This window comes from Maniola hyperantus, chromosome 15 (genome assembly GCF_902806685.2).
Source record: "Maniola hyperantus chromosome 15, iAphHyp1.2, whole genome shotgun sequence".
NCBI lineage: Eukaryota > Metazoa > Arthropoda > Insecta > Lepidoptera > Nymphalidae > Maniola > Maniola hyperantus.
In genome coordinates, this window is record NC_048550.1 from 1159114 (window position 1) to 1183465 (window position 24352).

A 24352-nucleotide genomic window follows, 5' to 3' on the forward strand; every position below is an offset into this window, starting at 1 on the left:
CAACTTAGCGGTATAGTTCAACATAATATTATTTATTATACCTATGTCAAAAAGTAAGTCGCTTAAATTATTTATAATCTAAACCAAAAGCATATCTCTCACTCCAAATACTAGAAAAGTCCATACATGACAAACACTTAAATCAGATTTTATAACTCACCAAAACATTGTTAATATAATAATTAACATAATATTATAACAAGAATTATACTACTAAATTAAAAATACAAATAACATAATTACGTCACGTCAACTTATTTGCTAAATTGAGCAAACTACCAATACTGATTTTCATATTTTGGGCACAGACTAAATGGTAAAAGATAGACAAAGCTCATGCAAAAACTTTATTTTTTCTTCCGGTTTATTGTATTATTTCAAATCCTGTGATTTGAAATAATACAATTTAAAAAAATGGTGCTAGGCATCTCAAACAGTTTTCACATTTTAATATTTTGGAAAATGAACAAATTAGACCAAATGCAATTTAATTGTAATAATTTGCTCTAACTTGGCCACGATGAGGCTAGAAGAAACTTACAAAATTATTAATATTTACAATAATTATAATTATTCATAATTAATTTACAAAACGAATTATTAAATATTCATTAAATTCAACAATTTTAAAAACTAGATATAATAGCCGAAACCAAATCAGCGATGAAAATTTTGACTCGGATTAGATACAATGTCTAAGGCACTTGTCCGACCACTGACGATAAGCGACATACGAGTTGATCTAAAAACTATAAACGAGTTGGCGAGCAAAGAGAATCGAGTATCGAGTATGTAATTAAAAACTCAAGTCGCGAATTTATGATTACACCTAAATTAAATTGTAAACTGTGTAAATATTTTTCATAGAAAAAAATTGGATTGTTTTGTCACTGAGCTGTGAGCGAGTGTACTTTCACAGGGGATTATTCGCACCCGTTGCCCAGACATAGTCTAATTTCTACCTAAACAGCGCAAGTGCTTTGACCGCCAAAAGGTCGTTGCTGAGCGAGATGTTTTCTTTGATAGCTCTTGTCGCTGCGACAAACTAGTTTTGAGAGGGTTCTAGCTGCAAGTGTGTAAAGTCAGCGATCAACTATTAATTTATTTTTCGCTTTTATTGACATGGAATCATACATATCTAATCTAATCGTTAGCAGTCGCTTGTTCGTCGGTGGGACAAGTACCTAAATAGTGACAATTGCAAGGAATACTTAATTTAATTTTATAGACAACATGGTTCTTTTAACGCCTTCTTAAAACCATGTTTATGTCAACTCCAAATTATACATTAGCACTGAGATTTTCACATGATCATACATTTTTCTTGCTTTTAAATTGTATTTAATCTTAATGTACCCAAACTATATTCAGAACAAAAATACTTTACATAGGAACATTACAATATAATATAAACTTCGCTTACATATCACTTTGTCAATTGTTATCAACTATATTTTATTTATACGAAGCAGAGTTTAAGAAGAAAAGTAAGGAATTTATTAAAAAACTCAGAAATCAGGATATTAATAATTTTACTTTGACACTAAATTGGTAATAGGTGATAATATGTAGGACATGCTAATTCGGCTTCTAACTTTTTCAGAATAAGACAAAGCTTTAGCTAAAAAAAATTTATATAAATAAGATATTTCAACCTTATTTGTTCAGTTGTTGTGTATCATTCGTTCGAAAAGAAGATACTACCGGGAAGAGCCGACAAAAAATTGAGAAGTTACTCTTTTTACTTATAACATATCTATATATATAAAAGGAAAAGGTGACTGACTGACTGACTGACTGACTGACTGACTGACTGACTGACTGATCTATCAACGCACAGCTCAAACTACTGGACGGATCGGGCTGAAATTTGGCATGCAGATAGCTATTATGACGTAGGCATCCGCTAAGAAAGGATTTTTGAAAATTCAACTCCTAAGGGGATGAAATAGGGATTTGAAATTTTGTAGTCCACGCGGACGAAGTCGCGAGCATAAGCTAGTTATAATATAATATAGATCACAAAAAAGCAGCGAAACTTAATCAATGTGACAAAAAAACATGATTTTATCTTGTGGGCAGCTGAATTCAAAGATACTTACACTTCTATTTCTATACGTTTTGTTGCTATTAAAAAATAAGCTACCAGTGTACATGAAAAAAAATTTTTTTTAGATAAAATAATGATTTTTAGTTACACTGATTTAAATTCGGTGTTTTTTTGACTGACATAAGTAATAATATGAAAGAAAAAGATAAAAAATAACTTTGTCTTATATTGCAAATGTTAGAAACTTAACAATCTATTATCTCAAGACACGTATAGCAATAAATTAATACAGAGGTACGAACTACTACGTTAGAATATCTAATAAAGATAAATTTGAATACACAATGTATTTGTCTAGATAAACCGTAGCGTTTAAAGTAGACGCAAAAATTAGGAAAAATCGAAGGAATACAAAAATATGATAATATATAATAATAATTATTCAATAGAATTAATTTTATACTTTATCAATAAGCAAAAAAACATAGTTCAATTTTAGACTGAATTTATTAAAAATATTTAAATCATAGGGTCTATCTACACAAGTTCATAGTCTGAGACAGCAACATTCAATAAAAATAAATTGATAGACAAACCAAAATAAATTTATAGAAGCTTATAGCAAACAACTACTAGTTACTAAGAAAATTTTACAAAATTGTTGCCTATGACTTTTGCGATACCAGTTTTCATTAAAATTTATCGTTAGTATTTGGTATTTTGGGTTAGCGCATATTATAATAATTATTATTTTATTATATTAATCTTGGTGTTTTTCATATCATAAAATCGGGACTTATTATTAATAAACTGGATAATCGTAATCTGCACTTCTTAGTTTACAACTTTTTCTCCACCCTAATTTCACTATTATAGAAAATGGTAGTAGTTACTATACACTACCCGCGGAACGAAGTTAGTATAACGCTCTCTCTGTTACGAATTCCCATACAAATGATAGAGTCAAAAATCTCAGTGGCCGTTAACCATTTTGAGGCACCACCCAATCACAAACATGTTTTCAAAAATTTTAAATTGTTTTCAAAACATTCGAAATTCAATTAGAAAACACAGTTTCGTTTGTGATTGGTTGGTAACTCAAAATGGTTAGCGCCCACTGAGATTTTTGGCTTAACATTTGTATGGGATTCCGTAACAGTGAGAGTAACCTACTAACTTCTTTCCGTGGATGGGTTCCGTTTTGACAAATGATTGACGAACTTCGAACTTTAGAGCATTTAAGGGTGACATAAAGTTTGTACGTAAACTGGTACCGCAAAAAGACTCCTACCAAAATTTTAAATATCCTTCAAACCTTCAAATCACATCATTACTTACACCTATTTACAATAAAATTGAGATGAATTAACTGGTGCTATCAGACTTGCCAGACTCACTCTCTTCCGTTATAGTTATCATTGGCGGACTGTCGAAACTGCTCTCGCCTGGTGACATTTCATTGGTGAATTTCTCAAACTTCGGAGATCCAGTTTGAATAGCTTCTTTCACAGACTCGTACATATCAGTTGTTATAACAGGCAAAGAAGGTCTCTTACCTTTCGAATTAACCTTAGGCGGTAAATCTTCAACAATAGTATCCATAACTTTAACTTCTTGTTCATCTTCTAGTGTCGAAGCAAAACTGTCTGCTCTAGTAAAAGTCTTAACACCATCAACTCTATCGGATATCGGTATAGCTACACCGTTTTCCAGCTTCTTTTCTTTCTGATCTTGCAAGTGCTGCAAGCTATATTCTCGAGCTTGAACATCAGATAGTAAAGGTCCATCGGTGGACCCTTCGATACAATATCCAGGACCTTTTAAAACTTCATTGCTTATAATCGAATCTTGCTTAAATATCGCTGCTGTTACTACAGGTTTGTCAGGATCGGTTGGAGTTTTGCCTATCAAAGGTTCTTGGGAGTTATCATGTATAATGAGATCTCCGATATCGTCTTTGGTAGTGTCGTAACCAGCGTATACTGGGTATCCAAAAGGACCTTGATCGTAACCTATTTGACTGCTGTATGAATAGCTGATGTTGTGAGAGCCTATAGAAGACATGCTTAAGTCAGAAATTGATAGACCTGTGCTTGACAAAGCTAACGCTTGCTTCTCGAATTTTTCACTGCTTCTTTCACTATCTTCTTCCATGATGGGTTTCCTGTCTAGTTCTTCAGGTACTCTATGGATCAGAGCCTGATTGGTAGATATCTGAGGGTCGTGTGGAGGGGAGTTCTGGAGTGATTTGTTGTTGGGTCTGTAGGCCGTCGACTGCTGGACCTCTACGACAAATATGCCGTCGTTGTCTGGAGAATACTTCATTTTAGTTTCTCGACCGTTCTTAGTTATATCCTGAAAAATTAAAGTTATAGCTTACTACATGTTCTAGAAAAGTAATTAGCAATTTCAAAGATAACTTCGGCTGCGCTATAACAAATATAATACAGCACGCGGCCGAAAGTAATGTGCATCGGCCTTTAGAATGACATTTCGGCTTTGTAGAGCGTTGCTTCTGTCACTCATACCTAACCTATAAGACGTTTTGTCGGTCTCAACGACAGGGACATGCGCTCTACAAATCTGCTATCTCCTCCTATATCGGCTGCGTACTGTAATTATAATCATTTTTAGGCTGTCATGGGAGATCGCAAACTTCTTGGACAGCGTAGCGTAATAACGACGAAGAATTTTATTCTTTACTAGCTTATGCTCGCGACTTCGTCCGCGTGGACTACACGAACTTCAAACCCCTACTTCACCTCTTTAGGCATCGATGTATGATCTTTTGGGGTTGAATTTTCAAAAATATTTTCTTAACCGATGCCTACGTCATATTAGCTATCTACATGGCAAATTTCAGCCCGATCCGTCCAGCACTTTGATCTGTGCCTTTTCCTTTTCGTTCCTTTTATATATTCAGATAAGTTTTTATGGCATCTCTTAAAAATTTGATTTACGACATTGTAAATAACTTATCTCTTACAATATGATACCTACCCCACTTGATAGGTATATTTATCTTACTTATAAATTGAAAAACTAATTTTTAGTTCATGACCACAAATTTAATTTTTTTTGTGTGCTACAAATTCACATTTTTCCCCGAATGTCTGCTGTAAGACCTACCCTATCTACCAAATTTCATGATTCTAGGTCAACGGGATGTACCTACCATGTAGGTTTCTTGACAGACAAACATACAGACAGACAACAAAGTGATCCTATAAGGGTTCCGTTTTTCCTTTTGAGGCACGGAACCCTAAAAAAGGAACCTTTATAGGATCACTTGGTTGTCTATCTGTCGTTTCTGTCAAGAAAATGGAATCAAAAGAACTATAACTTTTTGTGCCAAATTTAATGTCAATAGTACGATTTTAGTCCTTATTTTAAAGGTGAACCATACTTTTGATATGACAGTTGACCAATAGAGTTAAAATGGCGCATGAGAAGTCATATTGTACGGACTATACTTACGTTTCTTTCTTCAGTCTCTACGATGAGGTGGTTGTTCTTGAGGGTCATGGTGAAGATGGAGCCATTCGCTGGTGGCGTGTCCCCATCCACTCCACCCTCCTCGGAAGACTTCAGCTGGAAGAAATTAAAAACCGGTTAAGTACGTATCGGGTCGCAGTGTAGGGTTCCGTAGTGCCCGTCACAATATGCGGACTTAGAATACCTCTTTAACAATGGTTTAATACAAACAACTTCATCTAAATAACTTTCTATGTTTATACAGGGTGTAACGACGACAGGTGATAGTATTGATAATTACTGATATGGTACGACAAAAAAAAACGCGAAAAAAATATTAAAATATCCTATAATTTTGTAAAATATAAATATAAATAAAATAAATATAATTTTAATTAAATATTCTGTTTATCAGAGGAAAGCCTTTAATTTATTAAAAGAAGCATCATTATTTTAATTCAAACCCAGATTGAAAGAAATCTTTAAATTATGAGTAAGTTTTAAAGGTAAATAAGGTTTACATCAAGTTTAAAACATACAATCTAAAACATGTTTTATGTACATTCATAAGCACACACCAAATACGGTGTGATTCTTTCATACTGTAATCAGGGTTGTCGCAAACATGAAAATGCGGTAAATAATTTATGGCTGACTTGACGACCTTTGACGTAACAGTGTAAATCTATAGAGCGTTTGACTTTGCTCAAAATTAAGTTTCCGTAAAAAAGATTCCGACGAATTGAGAACCTCGTCCTTTTTTTGAAGTCGGTTAAAAATTAGACAGATTTATATCACCTACATAACGCTGTCTCGTTTTAAAAGTGTCTTAAGACTGAGTAAAAGCAAAGCGCGCTCTATAGATCTCACTCAGTATTTACGGTGTAAATAAGCTTTCGTTATAAAATCAAAAAATTGCCTGTCACAGCCATTTAACAAAAACCGGCCAAGTGCGAGTCAGGCTCGCGCAATGAGGGTTCCGTACTACAGTCGTATTTTTTCGACATTTTGCATGATAATTCAAAAACTATGATGCATAAAAATAAATAAAAATCTGTTTTAGAATGTACAGGTGAATACCTTTCATATGATACCCCACTTGATATAGTCACTCACTTCGAAAGTTGAAAATACTAATTATTAGTTCATGACCACAATTTAATTTTTTTTTGTGTGATCTAACCCTAAATCACGGTTTTCAGATTTTTCCCCAAATGTCAGCTATAAGATCTACCTACCTGCCAAATTTCATGATTCTAGGTCAACGGGAAGTACCCTGTAGGTTTCTTGACAGACAGACGGACAGACAGATAGACAGACAGACAGACAGACAACAAAGTGATCCTATAAGGGTTCCGTTTTTCCTTTTGAGGTACGGAACCCTAAAAACGATTGAAATTTAGTTCACGTAATTAAAAATACTGCTACATAGAATCAATCGTATTTAAATTTAAAAAAAGACATGTTATCGAGAAACTTATTATCGCTACACAGAAGCGTATTTAAATATGGAAACAAAGTTTTCAGGACATCCTTCAAGCATTAAAAGGGAGAGTCCAAAAAATAAGTTTTTCTTTTCTAATGATAGAGTTAAATAGTTATTTAGAATCATTTTGAGGTCTCTTAAATAGTTTTTGGAAAAAATAACCCTTTGAACCCTAAAATAAATCTAATTTTTTCAACCCTAAATCTAAACGTAAGCAGGCTATGAGTAACATGGAGAGGGTACAATATACCGACACACTCGGCCGTTAATGACTTGTGTATTGACGAACCGTACCTTCGCCCACGCTCGACACAAATCCATAAGTTATAAGCAATTAGGCTGCAGCCACACGTTAGATTAACAGTTGTGTTGTTTCGGATTGACTATGCTGCGTAGGCCCTACTGGCCGCTACAGCGTCACCGGGGGGGTGTTAGATTAACAGTAAGACCTCGCATAGAGAGACGCAGTGCGTTGCGCGATACATTGTGCATGAAATGAAATGAAAATTTATTTATAAATATATAAAAGGAAAAGGTGACTGACTGACTGACTGAGTGATCTATCAACGCACAGCTCAAACTACTGGATGGATCGGGCTGGAATTTGGCATGCAGATAGCCATTATGACGTAGGCATCCGCTAACAAAGGATTTTTGAAAATTCAACCCCTAAGTGGGTGAAATAGGGGTTTGAAGTTTGTGTAGTCCACGCGGGCGAAGTCGCGAGCATAAACTAGATTATTTATAAAAGAGTTTTTTATATCCGTATTTTCACGGACTCGGATCGGATGAGTGCGTAACCGCTCTTAGGGGTTGAATTCCAAAAAATACAAAAATCCTGTCCTAACGGATATCTAAGTCATAATAGCTATCTGCATGCCAAATTTCAGCCCAAGATCCGTCCAGTAAATTGAGTAAGTTGAGACTGAGAGATAGATCAGTCAGTCAGTCAGTCAGCTTTTGGTTTTTTTTATATAGATTTTAATATAGATAACGCAACGGGCGCGGTGCGATTTTATTCATCTTAAATTATGTTAATATTAGGAATATCATAAAACTATGTTTTTTCTTGCCAAACAAACGCAGGCGCTTGAAAAACCTAGTAAGAAAAATAAAAAATAAAAATAAAACAATTTATCTCCAAACGAATCAAAGAAAAACCCTAACTAACTTAGTTAAAAGTTAAAACCTAAAAAAACATACTTAACAAAAACTCTGTGTGTCACTAAATCAAAGTCATCGACACGATGTATCGTATATTCGTTAGGAGTTAGCTCAAAGTCACCTTGCGAAGCCTAGGCGGTCTAATTGCGAGGTCGATGGCCGGTCGTCGCCCGCGCAGATTTCGGCCATGTTTATTTTTTCGCCCGCCACTCGCAGCCTCCCGCGATCGCATTGCACTTTTTAGATGCACCTACTCTGACCATACGACTATCTAACGACTGCACAGGGAAAACCGTAGAGACCATTGACTTTACTTCGTAGGGACAGGGCTATTGAACAAAGAAAATCGCACCGACTCAGTGGTGCTTTAGCACCAATGCAACCTCAGTGACGTCTGGATTTCAAACGGGTCGTTCTTTAGTATCTAAGAGGTGGCGCTGATTTATTTGGTTCCAAAACCGTGAAAAATTTTGTTCGCTTGACCATATCTTGTCATTTATATCGATGGTAGAGAATGATTATTTTTATCGTAGGTAGTCTATTTTTAGGGTTCCGTACCTCAGAAGGAAAAACGAAACCCTTATAGGATCACTTTGTTGTCTGTCTGTCTGTCTGTCTGTCAAGAAACCTACAGGGTACTTCCCGTTGACCTAGAATCATGAAATTTGGCAGGTAGGTAGATCTTATAGCTGACATTTGGGGAAAAATCTGAAAACCGTGAATTTAGGGTTAGATCACACAAAAAAAAAATTGTGGTCATGAACTAATAATTAGTTTTTTCAATTTTTGAACAAAGGTAACTATATCAAGTGGGGTATCATATGAAAGGGCTTTATCTGTGAATTCTAAAACAGATTTTTATTTATTTTTAAGCATCAAAGTTTTTGAATTATCGTGCAAAATGTCGAAAAAAATAGGACTTTTGTACGGAACCCTCGTTGCGCGAGCCGGACTCGCACTTGGCCGGTTTTTTTTTCATCCTGGAGACCAAAATGACGTTTCGTGCGTTGCCTTTTTTTACGACTCTTTAATAGTGATGTGGGTGCAATGGATACTTGCTGATAAAATATTTATAGTTTTTCTTGTGAGATATGATGTGTGATAAGACAACAAAATGTGTTGAAAATAATTCCAATTCAAATGAAATAAGTATGGGCTGATTCTCAATTTATGAGTTTTTCATACTATTGAAAAATTCCTTAGGTGAATTATTTTTGTCATAGTGTTGCTGCTGCTGTACTCAAGGAAGCAACGTTTATGAATACTCGGCCTTCTATCCGTGGATTCCGGCCACGCATGTCAGAGCTATGTGCGTTTTAAGCAATTCAGTGTCATTGCTTTTACTGTGAAGGAAGCTTCGTAAGGAAACCTGCATGCCTGAGAATTCTCTGTAATATTTTCTAAAGCCAGCTTGATGGCTTATGGCCTAAGCCCTTCTCATTCTGAGAGGAGAACCGTCTAAGTAGCCAGCCAGCGATGGATTGAGATTATGATTTTCTATATATTGTTTATTAATAAATTCATTAGATCGTTGCTTAGCTTAACCTAATGTTTTACTTGTTCGTTCTTAGTTAATTGCAGAGGGCGTGCGGTCGTTGCTCTATGTAAAAACGAATCATTAAAAATGTGAGTTAATTCAATGTTGTTATTAGAAGGAGTCACACTTCGGCACCTAGTGTGAGATGTAAAATATTAGCAACATTGATAGAATCTGAGTTTCAAAACACAATAACGTCAGAGTAAAATGGATCTAAATTTTCTTGATTTAAAGTCGAAAATTAATCCCCATCGATTTTAATTGACAACTTTTCCGCTTGGAGCATAAACTGAAGATGGACACATAAACTAGAGCTTTACAATAAGCCAGTCAAAGTACATTTTACATTGACTCTAAAGTATTTTGACACTCGAATTTTGTCATCGTTACCGTTGGTGAGATGTAAAATCTTGTACCAAGGCTAGGCTAAGGTGTTTGAACGCGATCACTTTTTGCAATAGTGATTTAGCGTCAATGCATACATTTTTGATTCACGTCATTATGTAAAAAAGTAAATGAGTAAGCGTAAATAATATTCTTTTTTTTAAAAAAAAAGGTACATTGCTCCATCAATATTTTATTAAGAGGAGTTTTTTCGTAGCGGACTCCAAACAAACGTACTTTTCTACATTAACCAATCAAACTCAATAAAACCTTTAACGCGTGCTAGAAATTAATATCTGTGTCTGTGGCTTACCAGATTTTCTGGTGGGAGGCTTCGGCCGTGACTAGTTACCACCCTACCGGCAAAGCCGTGCCACCAAACGATTTAGCGTTCCGGTACGATGCCGTGTCAACTACCGCTATACAAAAAAACACTTCGTTTTATTACTACAGTCCATGACCCTATTAAATATCAATGATTTAACGGTGAAGGAAAACATCGTGAGGAAATCTGCATACATGAGAGTTCTCCATAATGGTCTCAAAGAAGTCTACCGCTCCACACTTGGCCAGCGTGGTCACTATGACCTAACCCTTCTCATTCTGAAAGTAGAACTGTCTTCAATAGTGACCCGGAAATGCGTTGATCATGAGTACAATTTACTTATTGAGATGTCAGAGTGAACTAGAGTGAGGGAACTCTCGGTTTGATCCTGTAGGGCGATTGTCTAAAACCTGCATCAATCATTATTACAATCTCAATTGTTCTGATTGGCTGAATTTGTGCGATTCTTGTTGCAACAATGCATTGTGGCCAATAGTGAGCGAGCATTAACCAATCAGAGATGATTGCGATCGTGACATTGTATCTGTCAAACAACCGCGGTAGGGCCACTGAATCGACGATATGTCAAATATTAGGCTAAAATAGGGCTACCTGCGTCAAATATACTAACACTTGCTTATGCCCGCAACTTCATCCGCGTGGACTACTCAAATTTCGAACCCTACTTTACCCCCTTAGGGGTTAAATTTTAAAAAACCCTTTCTTAGCGGATGCCTACGTCATAATTCAAAATAACAGTGCATGCCTTTCAGCCCGATGCGTCAAGTAGTTTGAGCTGTGCGTTGAAAGATCAGTCAGTCAGTCAATTTTTTTATATATTTAGATTTAGATTTGATACCTGCCAATGACGTCGAAGCCACGACGTTTTGTTAGAAGTTCCCTAACTGTCGTGGAATATGACTATATCACAAAAATTCGACAATCAAAGCCACTCTACCGCACCCCTGTTCCGCTCAACTTCGTCGCACAGTACATTGCACTATACAAGCCAGTCAGACTAGATTTTTGGCAGCCCTTCCCCCCCGCCCGCCCGCACCCCGCCCCACATGCCTCCGCCGAATTCTTTTATGAGTTTTTGACGACTTAGGCCTTTTTTCTCCCGTCACATTATTCGATAGGCCTCAGATTTTCTTTGTGTTAAAAATTAAATTTTATTAGGTTTACGTACGAAAAAAATTTAGTTTCTTTGAAGTTCTTTTTGCCTTATTTCGTGTATGGTGAAACTTTAAGGCCTTTTGGTAGTTATTCCGATATCAGGGTTATGTTCTGGTAACAAAGTAAAATATGATGTGCTATAATAAATTGGTTCAAATACACGTTTAAATGTTCTTGAACACGCTTTAAATAAAATTGCCGACCAGATAGTTTAGCAAAATAAAGCAGATTTTCCTTTCCAAACCCTTCTCATTTATGGGTATAACCTTTTATAAAAAAATCCCGCAAACTATTTTGGACTTGCCTTTACACAAGTTTAAAAAATCTATTAAAAATATGCGCCTGAAAAAAGCATATTATACAATTGAAGATTATGCCTAAATGATAAAAGAGCGTGGATTTGACCTGCAGCACGTTCCAGCAACGCGCAGGACTGCAAATACTTTTCTTATACATGGCATAATATTGTGAATCAAATCTATGAAAAGAGCAACCACCGAGTTTCTTGCTGGTTCTTCTCGGTAGGAAAGGCATTCCGAACCAGTGATAGATGCAGGTGACGATTCAAAAATATTTGTAAAAGTTTAATTGAATAAAAAATATTTTTATTTTATTTTTATTTTTTATTTTGAGAGATTACCCGTGGTCAGTAGTGAGCCAGCGATGAGTTAATGATAAGACAAATGCCACACTAAAATTAAACCTTTTTGTTTCCCGAAACTTACGTCTAATGGGTAGACTGAGTAAAAAAGCTAGACTAAAGTACTGTGTAACCGCGTCTGAGATAGCGATAGCACGAACGTAACGATGAATAACACGAGAATTACTATTGTTTAGTAGTCAATATTTGTATAAACTGATCAACAATATTTGTAAACAAAACAAGTAAATAACTAATGAGATATACAATGACGCCACGAATTCTCAAAGTTTATTTTGCAACTAAAGTTATATTATAAGTATTCCTTGAAAAAAATCGGCTACACGATAAGGGACAAAAAAAAGGTTAGCTGCGTTTCTGTTTATCACATTAGTAACTTTATCTGTGCTCTCTTTTTAGTGTGAATGAGAAAGCAAACGTTCCTTTGTCTAGATTTTTAGTCAGTCTACGGTCTAATGTAAAGTTTCACCGACTTGAAGTTGGTCGTAAAACGGAGTATTTACGGGCGATCGTATCTATAGTGTTCGTCGTAAAGTGCGCCGGATCGCGATTCTAATTTATTTTATTGCGGATTTTGTACAATTTTTACACAAAACCAGTTGTGGTTTGAATTTACGGCTTTTATAGTAATGCCACTTTAAGGCAAAGTTATAAATAAATATGAATAAATAAAAAAAAATTATTTTACTAAACTTTTACAAGTCATTTTGTATCGTCAAATGCATCTACCACTGGTTCGGAATGTCTTTCCTAGCGAGAAGAACCAGCAAGAAGCTCGGCGATTGCTCTTTTCATTCTTAGTACCTAATTCCGACCAGATTATAGCCCGAACTGTATACATCATCATGATCAACCCATCGCTGGCTCATGACTGGGCACGAATCTCTTCTCAAAATGAGAAGGATCTAGGCCATAATCCGCCACGCTGGCGCAGTGCGAATTGGAAGACTTATATTTATATGTGTGACAGGAAAAAATACACAAAATCGCCGACAGATCTCTGTTGAAATAATAAGACAAAGTTATTGTTATAGATATATTTGTGTATAGAATAAATAGATAGAAATTTATTAATTACTTATCCAAAATGCCCCGCAGCCATAGATATCACGAATAATTTAATTATTCTATTCTATGAAGTGTAGCACCAGGCGTAGCCATCGTAGCACTTATCTAGCTACGACGTTCTACGCCTACGATGTTCTACGAAATCCTACTCCATTCGTCGCCCTAATCCGATGCCCTAATCTCCAATAGACCTTCAAGAAATTGACAAGGTTCGAAACGAATTATTATACTTTCCACCATTGGTAGCTGGCAACGTAGACAATTAAAAAAATTAATAGAAAGGCTTTAAGCAAAAAAAACTTTAATCCAAAATGACATATGATATCATGATCATTTACATTTTCAAGCCGACAAAATAAATCGTACTCTTTAATATAAAGAGTAAAATAACATTTTATCGAAAATTCGACAATGATCCAACGATAATGTCAAATTAAGTATGTAATTGAAAAAAAACTTGCTGGCGGCAAAAAAAATCAATGATTGCCAGTCATCCATACATATCCATACTTCTAAATATATAAAAGGAAAAGGTGACTGACTGATCTATCAACGCACAGCTCGAACTACTGGACAGATCAGGCTGAAATTTGGCATGCAGATAGCTATTATGATGTAGGCATCCGCTAAGAAAGGATATTTGAAAATTTAACCCCTAAAGGGGTGAAATAGGGGTTCGAAATTTGTGTAGTCCACGCGGACGAAGTCGCGAGCATAAGCTAGTATAATATATGAAAGCCAAAGTCTGTCTTTCTGTTACCTTGAGAACATTATAGAGAACTTCCAGGCATGCCGATTTCCTCACGATGTTTTCCTCAACCGTTAAAGCAAGTGTTATGTATTTACTTAAAACCCACATAATTCCGAAAAATTAGAGGTGCGTGCCCGGGATCTAACTCCCGACCCTTTTTTAGGGTTCCGTACCTAAAAAGGAAAAACGGAACCCTTATAGGATCACTTTGTTGTCTGTCTGTCTGTCTGTCTGTCAAGAAACCTACAGGGTACTTCCCCTGTGACCTAGAAACATGAAATTTGGCAGGTAGGTAGATCTTATAGCTGACATTTGGGGAAAAATCTGAAAACCGTGAATTTAGGCTTAGATCACACCAAAAAAATTGAATTGTGGTCATGAACTAATAATTAGTATTTTTAACTTTCGAAGTGAGTTACTATATCAAATGGGGTATCATATGAAAGATCTTCACCTGTACATTCTAAAACAAATTTTTATTTATTTTTATGCATCATAGTTTTTAAATTATCATGCAAAATGTCGGAAAACGGAACCCTCATTGCGCGAGCCTGACTCGCACTTGGTCGGTTTTTTTAATAGAGATAGCGAGCAAACGAGCAGGCGGGTCACCTGATGTTAAGTGATTACCGCCGCCCATGAACATTTGCAGCACCAGAGGAACCGCCCATGCGTTGCCGGCCTTCGATTAGGAGGTGCACGTCCTAACCATTAGGCTATCCCAGCTTGACCTACGACCTTTTAGATTCCTGTCCGCTCCCTTTACCACTAAGCTATTACATTCATTATTAAACCTTATCAGCAGACGACATATAAATCAGTCATTCTGAGCGGAACCCTGAACTTTGCAATAAGAGGCATTTCATTTGCTCAATTAAGGACACGTGCAGGGACAAAAACAAGTACTCGTATTTATTATATAAATACATTTAAAAGGTGGGTTTGTTTGTTAAAATATTTTTAAGTGCGTACTTCTCTTGCAAAGATGAAGAATAGGTCCTATGACCTCTGGGTCCGTTTGCGCCCACTGCTGGACATAGGCCTTCTCAAAAACGCGCCACCAGAAGAACACATTTTTTCTAATGTCCGCAAATTCGTCTGCGTAGATTTAGGTTTGTTTAGAACCCAGATTTTTCAGGATAAAAAGACGCTTATATTTATCCCAGGATACAAGTTATCTCTGTACCAAGTTTCATCAAAATCGGTAAAATGTATGGTCTATAAAAAGGTAACATACAGAATATGGTCAGCCAATATCGCATGATTTATAGTATTAGTAGGTGATATGGATTCAATTTTAGAGCCTCAATAGTTCAACGGTTAAGGAGCGGCTCCGACCGACGGCGACCTGAATTCCGAAAGGTCGGCGGTGCAAAGCCCATCTTGTACTATTGTCTTATCTACTCCTAGTGCAAGCTTAAGTAGGCGTCTCTAGCCCTTGTGGCGCCCGTGTGCAACCAGTACCCTGGTGCCCTCTAGTCTAGTAGGAGCAGGGTCAAAATGGAATACTAACAGTTATATATTCAAACGGAAATTCGGATGCAAATGGTGCAATTTTAAATGATGATTTTAAATGATGACGGTGTCGGCCATAACACGAGCGCAGGGTCTTTGAGAGCGCCGGCATTGACGCATCTTTGGAGGTGTCGCATTAGAGGGCGCTCGGCGTCCCCTTAGACCCGGCGCCCGTGTGCGCCGCACACCCTGCACCATAGGTAAAGACGCCTCTGCTTAACGCATAGTTGGAGGGGAAAGGGGAAAATTAGTCATGAGTGACATGCTTAGTATTATTTCAAAAAAATTACAAGCAAGCCTTTGCCTGCGATCTCAGCTGGTGTTAGAATCTAGCAGCTGGAAGATATGTGGTAATTTTATTCATAGAGGCAAACATATACAACATAATACATACGTGTGCTCTTAACATTTTTTTATTTAGATACAAGTTAGCCCTTGACTGCAATCTCACCTGGTGGTAAGTGATGATGCAGTCTAAGATGATAGCGGGCTAACCTGGAAGGGGTATGGCAGTTTTTATAAAACCCATACCCCTTTGGTTTCTACACGGCATCGTACCGGAACGCTAAATCGCTTGGCGGCACGGCTTTGCCGGTAGGGTGGTAACTAGCCACGGCCGAAGCCTCCCACCAGACAAAAAATTCATGATTTCATGTTGTTTTATGCTATCTAATCTTCGTTCATGTAAGCGAAGTCACGTGCGAGTTACGAGTGTAAAACAATTAAACCGCCACTAATGGAGAAGCATTGCGGATGTAATGGCGAACGATCGCACAGACATTTAGCCAAATCGCTGTGAAAGCCACCATGAATTATTGCCAGTGAAAGTTATTTAATATTATTACCATAAGACGGGGATTTTCATTTTCTTGCAATAAGAGAAAAGACATCACCAGAAATTACAAAACCGTTTTTAAAACAGTCTAACAACTAAATTTTAATAATAACTAGACATTATTCGCGATTATATAACACTTTCAAATTTTTTTGTGATCGGAATCACAAATTGCCGTGTTCCGAATTTTTCCTTTACTTGTGATATAAGACATTGCCACCTACCAAATTTCATGATTAACAGGTCAACGGCAAATACCCCATAGGTATTGATTCCCTTTACGGTTATTGACGGGCATGACGGACAGACAGACAGACAACGAAGTGATACTTTAAAAGTTGCTATTTCAGCCTACACAACCCTAACAATCGCGGAAACTCTTCAATTTTCCGGGATAAAAATAAGCTTTTGTTACGGTATAAGATATCTTAATTTCAAATTTCATCCAAATCGGTTTAGTTACAAACATCCAAAAATCCAAACTTTTACATTTGTAATATTGCTAGGATTATAAAAATTTGTTGTATTATTAATTACTACTTAGCGTTTACATACATAGCTATGTAAAAAATCGGCCAAGTGCGAGCCAGGCTCGCTCACCGAGGGATCCGTACTACAGTCGTATTTTTTCGACATTTTGCACGACAATACAAGTAGGAATATTATAAAAAAAAAGCGACCAAGTGCGAGTCGGGCTCGCGCAATGAGGGTTCCGTACTGCAGGCTTATTTTTTCGACATTTTGCACGATAATTCAAAAACCATGATGCATAAAAATAAATAAAAATCTGTTTTAGAATGCACAGGTGAAGCCCTTTCATATGATACCCCACTTGATATAGTTATCTTACTTCGAAAATTGGAAATAGTAATTATTAGTTCATGCCACAGTTTAATTTTTTTGTGTAATGTAACCACAAATTCACAGTTTTCAGATTTTCCCCTTATGTCTGCTATAAGACCTACCTACCTGCCAAATTTCATGATTCTAGACAAACAAAAAAGTGATCCAAGGGTTTTGTTTTCCTTTTGAGGTACTGAACCCTAAAAAGTCATGTTGATCAGGTCCGTTGTGTATGTGTGTGATTGAAGGGCAAACAAACTAACCAGCAAACAAACACTTACGCATTTACAAACGAATAGTGGTTAAAAGTTTATATGTGTTTAGCACATCATTTCGCACGAGCAAAAAGTTTTTCGCTTTACAAAGTAACAAAAGATAACTTTTGTTCAAATTTATTAGCACCGTTACTCTTAATACAAGAGGGACCCAAATACGTCGATATACGTCGCTTTATCGGTGACCTTTTATCTCGCGCGGTTCGATATATTCTTGTTAGAGCGTTAACGAGAGAAAGCGGCCGCGCCTGTTTCGCGGAAGCTGCGAGAGTCGCCCATAGATTTCAACGAGCCAACACTTTGTGTGAGGAGTGACTCAGGAAGTTATGACTTTGTAACGTCTACGTGCTAACAAAAAAGCAAATCAGCAAAATAACACCTTAATAAGGTTCCGTTGCATTTTTTCTTACATAGATCAAGGTAAAATTTTGTATGAACTTTGCCTTTGTTCTTTATTAAGGGACCCAAATACGTCGATATACGTCGCTTTATTAGTGACCTTTTATCTCGCGCGGTTCAATATAGAGTCGCCCATAGATTTCAACGAGCCAACACTTTAGTGTGAGGAGTGACTTATCCTACTAATATTAGAAATGTGAAAGTGTGGATGTTTGGATGTTTGTTACTCAATCACGCAAAAACGGCTAAACGGATTTAGATGAAATTTGGAATGGACATAGATTATACCCTGGATTAACACATAGGCTACTTTGTATCCCGGAAAATCAAAGAGTTCCCGCGGGATTTTGAAAAATGTAAATCCACGCGGAGGAAGTCGCGGGCATCAGCTAGTAACTTTATAACGTGTACGTGCTAAAAAGCAAATCAACAAAAGAACACCTAAATAAGATTCCTTTGCGTTATATTAACTTCTACATATACTTCATCATCAACAACAGATAGACGTCCACTGTTGGACTAAAAGGATTGAAGGTCTCTTGTACGGACTTCCACACGCCACGGTTTAGCGCCGCCTGAATCCAGCGGCTCCCTGCGACTCCTCTGATGTCGTCCGTCCACCAATTGGGGGTATTCTAACACTGCGTCTTCCAGTGCCAGGTCGCCATTCCAGCACCTTGGGACCCCAACGTCTATCGGTTTTACGAACGGCCCATTGCCATTTCAGCTTCGCAATCCGTTGAGCTATGTCGGTTACTCTAGTTCTCCTACGGATCTCCTCATTTCTAATTCTGATTTTGAAAACCGTGCTCAGAAGTAAGCCAGCGATAGGTTAAATATTTCTTTACGTGAAGTCAGTTGATACTACCGAGACCATGCATGATAAGTTACGAAAATTCTATGGAAGCCATAACACATTTTTACTATTCAAGGAACCTTATCTCATTTTCTGGTTTATTAATATTAGTATTCATGGCACATTCACACATACATGATACATAATATACGGTACATAAATCTCAATAGGTACATGTCTTTCGAAACCAGATCTACCGTTAGTCCCGAACAAACGCCCGATAACAAAGATGCTGGGGTTTTACACCATCCCCACAACAACCTATGAACCCACACACGAAACCTTATCACCAGTTTTTAAAGTTCAATTTCGCGTAAATTAAATTTTGGTAGGTGCAAAAATAAGTTGGTGGAAGTAACGTATTGAAAGTAGAGACAATGAGCTTAACGAGAAACTACGGAGAAAATTGTTGCGCAAAAAATAAAAGGTGTCAGGACATGAATTATTTTCTGTGTATGTGTAAAAGATTAGGTTTTTCATTGAATTGGCGATATGTCGAAGTGGTTAGTACGCAATTGAGCGCAAACCACGGGCATTCTCTATTCCCCCACTCTCATAATGCGATGGGACTGCAATCCCACACGACCGGGGAAAGATCAGGAAGGTTAGGTTTTTCATCGAATTGGTGACATGTCGAAGTGGTTAGTACGCAATTGAGTGCGCAAAACAGGGGCATTCTCTATTCCCCCACTCTCATAATGCGATGGGACTGCAATCCCACACGACCGGGGAAAGATTAGGAAGGTTAGGTTTTTCATCGAATTGGCGACATGTCGAAGTGGTTAGTACGCAATTGAGTGCGCAAAACAGGGGAATTATGTATTCCCCCACTCTCATAATGCGATGAGACTGCAATCTTACACGACCGGGGAAAGATCAGGCACAGGACCAAAGGCACAGATAAATATATGTAAAGCATACAACCAATAAACGATACAGGACATACAATTTGTTCTGATGGTTGTGTGTGTAACTAGTTTATGCCCGCGACTTTGTCCACGTGGACTACACAAACTTCAAACCTCTATTCTACCCCCTCAGGGGTTGAATTTTCAAAAATCCTTTCTAAGCGGATGTCTACGTCATAATAGTTATCTGCATTCCAAACAACCCGATCCGTCCGGTAGTTTCACTACTCAATCTATCAACGCACAGCTCAAACTACTGGATGGATCGGGCTGAAATTTGGCATGCAGATAGCTATTATGACGTAGGCATCCGCTAAGAAAGGATTTTTGAAATCTATATATATAAAAGGAAAAGGTGACTGACTGACTGACTGACTGACTGACTGATCTATCAACGCACAGCTCAAACTACTGGATGGATCGGGCTGAAATTTGGCATGCAGATAGCTATTATGACGTAGGCATCCGCTAAGAAAGGATTTTTGAAAATTCAACTCCTAAGGGGGTGAAATAGGGGTTTGAAATTTTGTAGTCCACGCGGACGAAGTCGCGAGCATAAGCTAGTCTAAATATATAAAAGGAAAAGGTGACTGACTGACTGACTGACTGATCTATCAACGCAGAGCTCAAACTACTGGATGGATCGGGCTGAAATTTGGCATGCAGATAGCTATTATGACGTAGGCATCCGCTAAGAAAGGATTTTTGAAAATTCAACCCCTAAGGGGGTGAAAAAGGGATTTGAAATTAGTGTAGTCCACGCGGACGAAGTCGCGAGCATAAGCTAGTTTCTAAATAATTTTACATAAATATCAAAAATTGCGGACCGGCAGGAATCAATCCCGCGTGTCCTGGGATCGCGCCCGACGCTCTATAACCACTAAGCTACGGCACGCTAGCTGTCAGTGACGAACTTTGTGATATGTATGTTCGTCACTGGCAGCAAGCGTGCCATCCATGAGCTTTCGTTTAATATGCAATGGCAAATCACCCTTCAAACATATCTCCCCATACCTCTTCCAAACCAACATAGACTGTTCTGGAAGGTTTAGAATTACTTTTAACGATAAAATAACCTAAAATTGTACCTAATCATTATTATGTATTTTGCTTGTAATTGTGTTTGACTATTAATTTAATTTTTTTTTGTTCATTGACTATTAAGTAATTATTTTAAAAATCGTCACTCAAAAATATTTGCACACTATTAATTTAGTAGAATGTTTATGGCATCTGATTATAGTGTAATTTCCATCTTCTTGTACAAACATTCTTGCAAATAAATGATTATTTATTTATTTATTTATTTAATGATCATAAAATTCACACTGAAAGTTTTATCATTCAATTTAGGCGTCCCTCGAAGTAACAACTGCAAAACGAGTACCCAAAAATGGCTACCTATCTATAAATAGCTTTTCTCTATAGGTACCCTAAATGTACTTTCCACCGAACCGGCTAACGCACACACGAGCAGACACACACACCGACACGGTTGCGCAGGCGCATCACACATACACGAAGGGCAAAGGGAAATTTTGGCAATAATTTGTGGTGTACACGATATACGCTAAATTAATGTGCAATATTTTTTTTTCTATGAAACCCGATTGAGAGTTTCCGTTAACGTTCTCAAAGGTGTATAAATCAGTACTTTTTTTTTTTTTTTTATTCAGATACAGGTTAGCCCTTGACTGCAATCTCACCTGGTGGTAAGTGACGATGCAGTCTAAGATGGTAGCGGGCTAACCTGTAACGGGTATGGCAATTTTTAATAAGCCCATGCCCCTTTGGTTTCTACACGGCATCGTACCGGAACGCTAAATCGCTTGGCGGTACGGTGGTAACTAGTCACGGCCGAAGTCTCCCACCAGACCAGACCAGAAATTTAGAAATTATAAAATTCCAAATCCCTGCCAGGAATCGAACCCAGGACCTCCCACTAATAAGACCACAGCGCTTACCACTGCGCCAGGGAGGTCGTCAAACGTCTTAGCCAACGTGGTAGACTATGGCCAAACCATTTTCGTTCTGAGAGGAGACCCATGCTTAGTATTAAGCCAATAATGGGTTGATCTTCATGATGATGATTTTTGTTATAGGCTCTTCTCAGAGTTGGGCACGTTTGGAACCCTCGTAGCTTTAGTTTTAAGTACCTTCGTAATTATTATCACGTTTAGTCGACGTAAGCCCGACTAGTTTCGAACCCATCCGGGGTCCTTTTGCACAGGGACTCTGCTCGCAAACGTGTCGCGGTTGAGGCTGACTGACAAACACGTGAGTACAGCCGGATTCTTTTATATTTATAATTTAAAATAACAATAAGCTAAAATAACAATGTAAAATTACCTAATAACTAGAAAATTACTAAATAGGTTCATTTATACACAAAAGCAGATTCTATCCCATCCTCTACTATTAAACTTTTTAAAGTAGGTAACTAATTCAGTGAAAAGTTGCACCGTATTTTCTCGAGCGTACTTTAATGCACTAATAAGTATAGGAGATATCTGTGTAAGGGTGTGTTTGTATGTAGTAGTGAATTTTTGAGTTACTGTGTCTGTGTGCGTGAAGGCAATCATTATTCGTAAGTACTAGAGGATAGAAAGAGTGTATGTATAGATTTTGAATGTACAGTCGGACCTTAATTTTAGGTGTTTTTTTTTTATTGTACTTAGATTGGGCTGGCCTAGGTATAAATGTAAATGGAGAATATTTAAACCATCTTCGCTTCGCTGACGACATAGTCATATTAGCTGAATGTCATGAACAACTCGTGCATATGCTTGAAAGTCTAGATTTCCATAGTAGAGAGTGTGGTCTAACAATGAATCCTGAAAAAACCTGTATAATGTCAAACGGGAATCAACACATAGTCCAAATACGAGGAAAAATGATGAAATATGTGGAGGAATATGTATACCTGGGCCAAACCGTCTCATTTAAAGGGCACTATATTGAAGAGATAGAAAGAAGAATTAAAAAAGCTTGGGCCTCATATTGGTCTATGAAAAATATCTTCAAATCACAATTAGACATAAAACTAAAGAAAACAGCTCTAGACTCCGTTGTGATACCAACTCTCCTGTATGGTTGCCAGACATGGCCAGTAACCAAGGACGTAATACACAAAATACAGGTTGCCCAGAGAGCCATGGAAAGGAGCATGCTAGGCCTAAAAATAAAGGACTAAATTAGTAATAAATCAATAAGAAAAAAGACTAAAGTTATTGACGCGGCAAAACTAGCATGTCTCCTTAAATGGCGGTGGGCAGGACATATTGCGAGAGCAACTGATGGGCGATGGACTGAGAAAATACTGTACTGGTATCCACGCGACGCGCGCCGGCCAAGAGGCCGACCGCGACGTCGCTGGTGCGATGACATCACTGAGACGGCAGGCAATACCTGGACCAGACTAACGAGGGACAGAAACGAATGGAAAAGGATGGAGGAGGCCTCTGCCCGAAAATGGGCGTTCCAATTGCAATGACATTACAAGACGTTATTTATAATTTAAAAAATAAAATAAAAATAAAAAATACACTAAAACAGAACATAAATAGAAATAGGTACTAAGACATTGAAATTATGAATATACTTAATAATAAATTTTGACATAAGTACTATAAATAAATCAACACTATTAAAAACTAAATATTGACTACTTGAATTGACATTAAAATAAAATATTAAATAATAAGAATAATATTATAGACTGATTAATATTGTAATACCTGCTTTATCTTTAACTATTGTGTTTACTATAGTCATATTTTGTCATGAATTGTACAAATAAAAATGCTTGTACCTAATGAACTATAAAAAAAAATTAATGTAACTTTTGAATTATCGATTGGAAATAAAGGCTTTATTTATTTATTTTATTTATTTATTTAGATTTTAGAGAGCTTCTGTAAATTACAATGGCACCGATTCTGTTGCCTTTCTCTAAACTAAATTTAGATTATCTGCATCTTTTTCTTTTTAATATTGCCAAAAAAAAATTATAAATACTGACTTCCAAAACCACTACAAAGTAAAAAATAACTTTTGTTTCTACAACAAATATAGAGTAAGTAATAGAATCGCCCGACTTCAACATATTATGTTGAAGTCGGGCGAGCTTTACGCTTTGATTTCTAAGTTCTGTTATTATGCTCGCCCGACTTCATACATACATACACGTATAGAAACAAAAGTTATTTTTTACTTTGTAGTGGTTTTGGAAGGTTTTATTTTAATATTTTTTTTATCTGTATGCCTGAGAACTCTCACGTTCTCAAAAATGTGTTAAGTCTACCAATCCGCATTTGGCCAGCGTGGTGGACTAAGCATAAACCATTTTCATTCTGAGAGCAACCAGTGCTCATTACTGGGCCGGCGACGATTTAAAATGATGATGATGTTTGCAACAATTTTTTTTTAATTTTGAACTGTAGTATTTTAGTACCAACCCAAGTAAGATCGTAGTCAAATGCTAACGTATCAAACCAAATGCCTTCCATAATTACGATAGTAATCATCTCTGAAAAGACGGTAGGTATCTAATTAGTTTCATCAAAGAGCAACGATCGCTTGCCTCTGAGCCTCCAATTAAACGAGTAGGTACATAACTAATAATTATCTAGCTACCTACCCTCCA

At 37.0% G+C, this 24352-nt stretch overlaps 1 protein-coding gene across 2 annotated transcripts in view; it reads right to left on the reverse strand.

The window, feature by feature from the left end:
* Positions 1-2555: 2555 nt before the first annotated feature.
* LOC117988869 (uncharacterized) overlaps positions 2556-24352 on the reverse strand; it is a 52670-nt gene continuing 30873 nt past the window's right edge. For both annotated transcript variants that reach the window (XM_034976135.2, XM_034976137.2), the window contains exons 5-6: positions 5528-5641; positions 2556-4405 (exon numbers count right to left, since the gene is read on the reverse strand). In XM_034976135.2, coding sequence (XP_034832026.1) covers positions 3416-4405; positions 5528-5641 — 1104 coding nt within the window. In that variant the 3' untranslated portion in view covers positions 2556-3415. The remainder of the gene's footprint in view (positions 4406-5527; positions 5642-24352) is intronic.